General features: G+C 47.5%; 1 protein-coding gene across 1 annotated transcript in view; it reads right to left on the reverse strand.

Moving 5' to 3' along the window:
- KIAA1211 (KIAA1211 ortholog) overlaps nucleotides 1-9,430 on the reverse strand; it is a 25,343-nt gene extending 15,913 nt beyond the window's left edge. Inside the window, exons 1-2 of the mRNA XM_012810741.1 lie at nucleotides 9,311-9,430; nucleotides 1,407-1,571 (exon numbers count right to left, since the gene is read on the reverse strand). Of these exons, the coding sequence (XP_012666195.1) occupies nucleotides 1,407-1,571; nucleotides 9,311-9,430 (285 nt within the window). The remainder of the gene's footprint in view (nucleotides 1-1,406; nucleotides 1,572-9,310) is intronic.
- Nucleotides 9,431-10,133: the final 703 nt, after the last annotated feature.

Genomic DNA, 10,133 nt, shown 5'->3' on the forward strand with positions numbered 1-10,133 from the left:
CTCTGTTGCCTAGGTTAGAGTGTAAGAGCTTCACCATACTTCACAGCAACCTCATACTCTTGGGGTCAAGTGATCATCTTGCCCCTACCTCCTGAGTAGCTGGGACTACAGGCACCTGCCACCATGCCTGGTTAATTTTTGTCTCTTTTTGTAGAGACAGGTTCTTAGTCTTGCCCAGGCTGGTTTCAAACTCCTGGCCTCAGCCTCCCAAAGTGCTGGGATTACAGGCCTGAGCCCCCTTGGCCAGCCGTGCTTCTCTCTCTTATAACTTTTATGACATATTAGCTGATTCCACAGGATTTCTTCTGCCGCGTGCCCATTTTAATAACATCTAACAAACTTTCAGGCCCTGATAGGCAAAGCCAAGAGAATGCTTCTTTGTTTGCTTTGAAATTGAAAGCCCCCAGGGCCTCCCCTAAAGCATTTCCGACTCTAGCTACTAGGCTTTTGCACCTTTGTCCGTAAGAGGTCTAAGGGCGACATCCTTTCTGCTGCTTTGGAAGAACTCTCTTTAGGATATGCTCAAAGTGTTTCTTTCTGTCTTCTTTTTTTTGAGACTGAGTCTCACTCTGGGTAGAGTTCGTGATGGCATCACAGCTCACAGCAACCTCCAACTCTTGTGTTCAATTGCTCCTCCTGTCTGAGTTTCCCAGGTAGCTGAGACTACAGGTGCCCACCACAACATGGGGATAGTTTTTCTATTTTTTTGTAGAGATAGGGTCTTACTCTCGCTCAGGCTGGTCTCCAACTCCTGAGCTCAGGGGATACACCCACCTTGCCCTCCCAGAGTGCTGGGATTACAGGCACAAGCCATCATGCCAGCCTTCAAAGCTTTTCCTTCAAAGCATCAAGAGACCAAACCTAGATGGGGCGGTGCTGGCAAGTGACTTTATTTCCAGCTAAGTTCCCTCCAAGCCGGCCTGTTTGATGTGTTTGGTCTCAGTGACCCCCTACTGCTTTCTCTTTCCATTTCCCTTTAAATAAGCCCCATTTCACAAATGCTTATTCAGGGCCACAAAGCAGGCAGTAGCTACATTCTGGGGAGACAGAGGTGTGGAAGATCCAGTTTGTCCTCAAGAAACTCAGAGGGGGAGAGAACGCTGTTACCCGGGCAGAGAGATGAGGTATGGATTTGTGGACAGTGAGAAAGGCACACGAAAGAAAATACGGCTTGGGGTGAGGCCAGGGAAGGCTTCCCAGAAGAGGCGGGCAGGAGCCTTGAAGGGTGAGTGGGAGACGCTGGGAAGAGCACATACAAGGGGTGTGTCCCCTCTTCCTTCCTTTCCGTTGTCTCTGGTCAGGACACCTGCCCAGGAAGTGCCTTCTCCCACCCTATCCCCCACTGCAGACCCCAACAGCCTGCCCTGGCTTATTCGCAATCAAGCCATTGCCCAGAGGAGACTTACTTTGTTCTCAGCCTCTGAGAGGACAATGTCTTGCTGAGTCACAATCTCCATAGGACTGGTGGGAAACAGCTCCTCTTCTGAGTTTGCCTCTGCACTGCCTGCCTTCTTCATGGGAATGATGCTGGGTGGCCGCTGCCCGAACTTGATATTCTTGCCCAACTGTTGCTGGAGAGAAACAGAAGGAAGACGTTCTGGAGCAGTGAAGCAGTTCACAGCCACCACAACCAGGTTCCCCAGCATAGCTCGGGAGCACTGAGGCATGCTCCGTGCACAGCTGAGTCCTACACTCAGCACCAGGCCAGGAAGCCACGAAGCTGGCCTGTCATAAGTTGACTCATTTTCCACCTTCTTTTCTTTTTCTTCCCACCTTCAAGCCATGAGTTCTTTTGTCCAGCCACGTCTTTGATGGAGATGTCAACATTTTCCGGTGGGTACAGAGACCACATTTCTCTTGAACCAAATGTTGGGATGTATGTTACAACTTTTTTTTTTCCTTATTAACCTATGTACATTTATTTATATGAAAAGTGTTTAGAAAGTACAAAAATATATAGAGAGAAAATAGTTGCATGAACTGTAGGCCCCGTTGGAGGAAAAATCAAGATCCTACGTTTAGTGCAACAAGGGAACTCTCTAGCCCCCTCTGGACACGCTTCCCTTGAATAGTTACACTTCCACAACCTTCCTCACCAGTCTTAGTTTGAGACCCCACATCAGAACATTGGGGTCTGCCACAGTGGGTCATTGCCAAAGTGAAGTAGGTCCCAGGACCAGCAGATCTTTCCATAATTAATGCTGAAATCATGTAACGGAGGGAAATAATCTGAATTTCTCTTTGCCTTGCTGCAGCTACCCGACAGTGAACCAGGGGAGCCAAGGCACCAACTGGCAAAAAGGGCCAGGAAGGGACTGACTAATGGTGGGTGGTAGCTAAGAGGAGAGGACAAGGGAGGAGAAACTAGGGCAGAAATTAGAAAGATAAATAGTATTCAGAATTAGAGAAATGCCAGATTAGACAAGAAAGAAAAGTCTCCCCCCATGTCCCCTGCAGGCAGGGTGGGGGTGGGGGGTAAAACTGCCCCAGGTGGGAACCACTGCTCTAGATTTAGGGTTTTATAATTCCTATATGTTTCAAAAAATGCATTCTCTGAAAGTTGTCTTTAATTTGGCTAATATTTAATCACACAGTGCTGCAAAGAGCCTCAGCAATCACCTGCTCCAAAGCCCTCTTTGCAAAAAAGACTCAGAGGTCCAGTGGGGAGAGGGGACTGACCCAAACTTATAAAAAGAGTGAGTGGCCCAAAAGGAATTTGAACTCAGGTCCTCTAAAATCACATTCAGTGTTATTTTCATCACACTCCACTGGTTCTCGGACATTTGACATTACACTTCCTTCTTACAGGGGCAGAAATGAAGAAAGGAAGCCGCGTTCTGAACACCTCACTCCAGTTCCCAGGTGGAAGAATCCCTTCAGGGAAATGCCGCCTCTCCCTTTGAAGTCCACCCTCTCCCTTTGAAGTCCACTGTACCAAATCCACCCCCTGGCCCCGCTCCCCCCAGCCTTGCAGTGTGGGCAGGGAGACTGCAGAGACAGGACAGAGATGAGCCGAGCAGCCCCCACCCGCCCCTGGGGACCCCAGCATGCCAAGTCGGGCGCAGAGCAAGGCAAGGGCTTCTGTGGGGTCTGCTGGTATTTCAGCCCAGCCTGGCTTCCCCGGCCCCACAGGGAAGGAGCCATCACAAGCTGGAGTTCAGCCAGGGAAGTACAGCTTCGGCAGCCTAAAGGGGTTGCGGGGAGGAGAAGGCTGCAGAAGGGTGTCTTCTGAAAACAAGTCCAGCAGGAAGCAGCAATTCTCTAGTCTATGCACACCAGACAGCAGGCACCAGGAGAACAGGCGATGGATGGAGCCAGACAAGACGCGGAAGAACAAGGTCACAGGCCGAGTCATCTGCAGCCTCGGGGAGAGAGGGGTGGGAACCTGGGCAGAAGGGTAGGAAGGGGCTTCTCCAGGAGTGTTGGCCAAGCGCTGGAAATTGTTCTGAATCCCCTGCGTCTGAGACCTGTTGACAAGGCCTGCCCTTTATCAATGCTCCCAGATTACAGAGGGCATTTCTTTTGCCAATGATGGAAAGGATAATTCCCCAATGAACTTCCTACCTGGCTTTACGCTCTAAGACCATTTACCTAGGATTTTTTCACAATGGGGGCAAAAAAATAAAAAGGAGGGGGCAGCGCCTGTGGCTTAAAGGAGTAGGGTGCTGACCCCATATGCCGGAGGTGGTGGGTTCAAACCCAGCCCCGGTCAAAACCTGCAAATAAATAAATAAATAAAAATAAGAAGAAGGGACATGCTGATATTTTATTTCATTCAGGCTCTTTATAGAATCGTGTTGTTGGTCCATCCTGATGCTTAAGCCACATAAAAGAATCTGGCAAAATGTAATCACAGTCTAGATTAAAATTAAGTCCAAAGATGGGGTGACTCGTGACTATAAATGGAAAAGAAAAGAAAATGTGGAAAGAGAAAAAATAGATGGAATAAAAACAGAAAAAAATAAAGTAGGTACCTAGGGCAAAACCTGGAAATCGAAAGTTGGGAAATTAAGTAGAGAATTAAAGAAAAGAGACAAATTGAGTGGAAGGTGCAGGGCAGGGAGGAAATGCACTGGGATGAGGAGGCGGTGGGCCCAGGAAGAGCTGTGGTTCAGGCCTATGATCCTAGCACTCTGAGAGGTCAAGACGGGCGGATCTCCTGAGCTCAGGAGTTCGAGACCAGCCTGAGCAAGAGTGAGATCCCATCTCTACTAAAAATAGAAAAACTAGCTAGGCATTGTGGTGGGCTCCTATGCCTACTCAGGAGGCTGCGGATCACTTGAGCCCAAGGGTTTGAGGTTGCTGTGAGCTGTGATACCACAGCACTCTATGGTGGGCAACAAAGTGAAAATCTGTCTCAAAAAATAGAAAAAAGATCACTTGAAAGCTCCCCTAACAAAGTCCAACCACAGTCCTCAGAGAAAATAAATTCTGGCTGGTGTCTGGGGAATTTGGGTGAGGGAGGGGAATGGTGGCCATGGTTAGGAGTAGGGCTGGATCTCTATCTGGACAAAGGACTGTCTCACAGACACGCCCTGCAGGTGTCAGGAGGAGCCTGCGAACTAGGGCCAGAGCAGGACTCAGGGTCCAAGGGCTCAGTGACTGATCCTCAGGCACTCAAGGACAGGGCCTCTGGGGACAAGGCCTTGCACCTACTGGCTCTCCCTGAGGTTCCTCCTATGAAGCTTCCTTCAGCTGAACTCGAAGGAGACTGCGCCCTTGTGACATTTTGTGCAATTTCTGGACAGTTAACAGGTTACTGCTAAAACCTATCTGCCAATCTCCAGCGTCCTGGAAATTGAATATGTAGATAAATGTGGCTTTTGTTACTTTCATTCTCCTCACTATTCGGTCATTGTCATGAGAGGAACTATGATATAAGCAATCACTGAAAATCACAGTTTTCTTTTTCTGAGACAGACTCTCACTCTGTTGCCCTGGGTAGGGTGCTGTGGCATCATAGCTCACAGCAACCTCAAATTCTTGGGTTCAAGCAATCCTCTTGCCTCAGCTTCCCAAGTAGCTGGGACTACAAGCACCTACTATAAGACCAGGATAGTTTTTCTATTTTCAGTAAAGACGGGTCTTGCTCTTACCCAGGCTGGTCTCAAACTCCTGAGCTCAGGCAATCCTCCTGCCTCAGCCTCTCAAGAATGTTGGGATTACAGGTGTGAGCCATTGCATCCAGCCTGACTGTTAAGATAAGCTAGCCCTTCAGTTTTCAGAGAGAGAAACTACCACTTATATATATATATATAAAAAATCTGTGGTTTCTTTCTTTATATCCTCTGCAATTATAACCAGAGGGGTGAGGGGAAACTCGTGCCTGTACTGACACGCCATGTTGCAATTCTCTATGAATAGAGTTACTGTTAAGTCTGGAATGTGCGCTAAAAGGAACTATATTTTACTCATTCAAATAGGACCATTTTGTTGTAATATGGAATGCAGGAGAACATGTCACAGGAATGCACATCCATATTTATAAGACTTGGTCCCGTGCTGTGGATGCCACACTCGCCACATTCTGCAGCTCTCACTGACAATGTCTAGATTCCCCAGATTTTTCACAGCCCTTCTTGAGACTATGTCTGTAAGAGCAAAGCAGAAATAAAAATAAAGTTGCTGTCTTCTTGAGCAAACGACAAAGATACTTTCATCATTAAAATGAACTTTAAAAGAAAAAAGAAAAAAATACAGATGGAAAGACATTTGCTCTAGGAAGAAGTGGCTAAGAGCAGGCGTTTATTCTTTGTGACCTTGACAGCTGCATTGGGTGTCAAAAATCCTCAAATGTAGGGTTTTGGCATTTTAAACTGCAATCCAGCTGAGCAGGAGAGGGGAGCTACCGAGCAGAGAGATTTTCCCTCCTGACATAGAGAGGAAGCATTTCCTGATGAAGGTGTGGGGTAAGTCTAAAGATTACTGCACATAGACTGTGGGAGCCCGGAGTTTTGCCATCAGTTGGTACATACCCCAACAGGTTGGTCTGACCTCAAACCAACAGGCACCCTCCCTAATCTACAGTCTGCCAGCTGTAGGTCATGTCAAGGTCATTGTAGCCCAAAAGCAGAGAGGTACAAAACTTATGAGGCCTCTCGGGGCTACAGCAGTGAACGGTGACTCTGTATAGAGGGCAATGTTCAGAACTGGAGGGGCCCTTCAGATCACCTACCACACGTGCCCCCCTTACTTTTCAGGAGGGGAGTGTCAGTTTAAATGGCTTCACCAAGGCCACACTGCCAGGTGGTGGCAGCTTTTTATTTCGTCACATTCCCTCATTCATCCAAGTGAGATTCACCCTACCAGCCAGGAAGCAACCTGACTTGTTCCGGGTCCTCAACAGGACACCACGGTTGATTTTGTCCTGGTAACTGTCCTGTATATTAAAAAATTTGTTTTCACTATGCACGCGTATTATTTTTATACTCAGAAAAAAATATGTAACTTTTCATTTGAAAGCGTCAAAATTTTGCCACAGAAATTGCGCCAGGTGGTAGATTTACTAATTCAGGGAAGAGGAGGCCGATGGACGGTGTATTCAGTTACTCCCAACTCGGTGGTGCAATTCGGGACCGTTCTCAGTGAGATGACCATGTGTCAACACTAGAGGGCAACCTTTCCAAACGCAGTCATTACACTGGCTCTTCGTGGGGCTCCAGGGGCTCCAAGGGCTGGGAGTTTCCTAAGCCGCAGAGAAACATGTTTTGTTTTGTTTTTTTAAATGGCATTCCAGTAGAAATCTCATTTCAAAAGCATGTCTAATAATGGTGGCTCGTCAGCCTGCCCGCAAATGTTCTGTCAACTAGGTGTTATCCCTTACAACCCTCTGTTTAAAAATAAACATACACACAGTACACAAAGACAGTTCCAGACATGAAAACATACATGCCTTTGACAAAATTAAACTCTCTCATTCCATGCTGGCGTCTACAAGGGGGCGGTCTTTTAGGCTGCTTACTAAGCATCAATACCAGCATAACGTTGTCATGGAAAAATGCAAAGCTTTCATGCAAGTTAATAAAGTTACTGCTATTTCTGACTTACCAGGAACATACTGCTTAGTCGACTGAAAAATAAAGCACAGTCTTTTGGGGGTGATACAGTTATATCTTAGGTCACTCCAAAAATCACATTTTCTATGCTAACGGTCCCCGCTTCCCTCCTTGAGGAGCAAACAAAGCCTTCTTTTATTTTCAAAAACATAACCATAAAGCTGAAAGGACACTTGTGACTCCACGCAGCAGGAGCAAAATTAGGCAGACCTCGTATGAGCAGATATTGCCAAAAAGAGAGCACACCAATTAGTTACTGCTTTATTCACGTTTTACTTTTTGTGTTTATAGAATGGTCGCTAGTCTTTTGGCATTTTAGTAATTATCAGATCAGACTCTTGAAAATCCTGTCTTACCATTAACAGGTACTCTCATATTTTTATTAAGTTTCTATAACTCTAACACTGCAAAATTATATAGTATATTTTTTTACAACTCTAAATCTATTCCTTGGAGTGGCAGTGGCATCTGCTGCGATATTTCAGAGCAGATACCATTTAAGACAAGTTATCTAAATTTTAAAGGACCCTAGAAAGCTCTCATAAAAGACAGCTCTTATGTGGACTGAAATCTGTCAATTATTCCCCCTAGAAACAGGATATGTCGGGCTAGGGGTTGAGAATTTCTAGAAATAATATTCCAGGAATCAAAAGGCTTGGAAAAGGAGGAGGGTCAAAGCGTTCTTTGGCCATCACCATCCTCCCCTCTTCTCCAGTCGAGAAATGACAGCTCACTTTTCCTTCTGCGTCTATAAAAAGGATTCCAAGCACAGTCAGACAGAACCCAGAGTGGAGCCTGCTTAGGAGACGTTAGGATTGGAAGGATGGGCCTGGGTGGGCTCTGAGGGCAAGGCCGTGGCCTGGGGCAGTGGTGGCAGCAGCCAGACAAGGTGGGCGTGGTGCCAGGGTGTTGGCTACTTTCCGTTTACCATATGGTACTCTCAGCTGAGGGTGTGTGGAATATACAACCAAACACATTTCCACAAAACGTCACAAAATACCCAGGAACAAAGACATCTCAAGAAGATAAGAGAATTTTCTTTTGAGTACACTGCTTCATCGTATCAGTGAGGCCAGCTGTTCCTTTTCTCTTTCTGCTCGATCTTTCAGTCATTTAATGATTCATGGTTACAGACTTACAGATGGATAGGAACTGGCAGCCCAAGAGCCTCCCAGAGGTGCTTGCCTGGGCATGGTTCTAGGGTCAGAGAATGCCACCCCGCAACTGGTCAAACCTACAGGGCAGACCCCAGGTGTCTCTGCTCTTCTTGCTTTTCCTGGATTGCAAATTTTCTTTCTTTTTTTCAAGACAGGGTCTCGCTATGTTGCCCAGGTTGATCTAGTTTCACACTGCTGGGCTCAAGCTATTCTCCTACCTCAGCCTCCTGAGTAGCCAGGATTACTGGTACTTGCCACTGACCCTGGCTGATTCCCAGTTATTTCAACCACATCTGGGGAAGAATTATTTACTATCTTTTCATGGTTAAGGACTTACTACTGGAGTCAATATTCAGCAGGAAAACTGCCCCAGTCGTGCAGAGAGGACAGGAGGCAGCTTTAAGAGTTTGGTGGTCCTCTGAGACAAGATGACTCGGGGAACCCAGGTTTACGGACAGTAGAGAAATAGTCTCACCATTCACCGTCCAATTACGGAGACGTAGGAAGGGAGTAAGTGCAGTGTGTACTTTCAATTGACAGCCAGCCCCGACTCAGGGACTCTGAGTAATACTTAACGGTCTGAAAACTCTCTTCCCGTCCAAGTCCTGTAGCTTCTCTTGGGGAACTGTTTGTTCTCATGTCCATAAGTGAGGGAACAATTTGAGGAAAAAGGAGAGGGTGTGTCACGCAGATGGGTAATGGCGACAATGTACCTCTCACAGGCGGACAGGAAGCTTCCAGAGAACTGAGTCAGTTTCAAGAAAGCAAAAATTCTCATCAGGAGTGACCCCTGACTTCCTAGTGCAGGAGTCCTCAAACTACGGCCCACGGGCCACATGCAGCCTGCCTAGGACATTTATCCGGCCTGCCAGGTGTTTTTGCCGGCACTGCCTGTCCTGCTTAGCAGCCAACTCGTCCCGGAGCCCACAGTCCGTCCCTCCAATGGTCTAAGGGACAGTGAACTGGCCCCTTGTTTTAAAAGTTCCAGGACCCCTGTCCTAGTGCATTGCTCAAGGCCAAAACTAGGGATTGGTCCCGGTCCCCTCCACAGCCGGGCCCCTGCTATGGCTCTGACCTTCCAGTCTCCAGCTGTCTTACCTGAAGAGTTTTGACTTTGCCCAGGAGGTTGTCCTGTGACATTGCTTGAACTGTCTGCTCACTTTCTGCTCCCCCATCAGGGATAAAAATACTGTCATGAGAAAACGCCCGGGTTCCCATAGAATAGTTGAAGGACCTGGAATGCAAATCACGTGCTTCATTTTATTAGGATGATAAAATTTCTTTTGGCAATTCAGCTGTCTGCTGTTACTGACTTGAGGGACTCCACCCACATGCCCCATCTCATTCAGCAAGCACTTCCAGCATTGTGTCCCTTTCCGCAGGCGGTAGGAGGGGGAGGTGGTCAGCTAAGAAGCTGGGTAGACAGAAGGGACCCACAGGAATAGGGGAGCATGCCTCGTACACATTCCCGGTTCCAAGCCCCTCATGGAGGGACCCCAAGATAGTTATGTATTTGGGTTTTGTTTGTTTGTTTGTTTGTTTTGAGACAGAGCCTCAAGCTGTGGCCCTGGGTAGAGTGCTATGGCATCACAGCTCATAGCAACCTCCAACTCCTGGGCTCAAGCGATTCGCCTGCCTCTGTCTCCTAAATAGCTGGGACTATAGGCACCCACCACAACACCCGGCTATTTTTTGGTTGCAGCCGTCATTGCTGTTTGGCAAGCCCAGGCTGGATTCGAACCCGCCAGCTCAGGTGTAAGCTGGTGCCTTAGCCGCTTGAGCCACAGGTGCCAAGCCTATGTGTTTGTATAGGATCCAGAACAGAAGGCACAGGAGAACGTTCCCTTGGAGCAGCCTTTCTCCAGCCGAGCTGTCACTATCAGTTTTGTCCCAGTAAGTCTCACCAACCAGCACTGATTAA

This window comes from Otolemur garnettii, unplaced genomic scaffold (genome assembly GCF_000181295.1).
Source record: "Otolemur garnettii isolate 467f Iridium unplaced genomic scaffold, OtoGar3 scaffold00141, whole genome shotgun sequence".
Taxonomy (NCBI): Eukaryota; Metazoa; Chordata; class Mammalia; order Primates; family Galagidae; genus Otolemur; species Otolemur garnettii.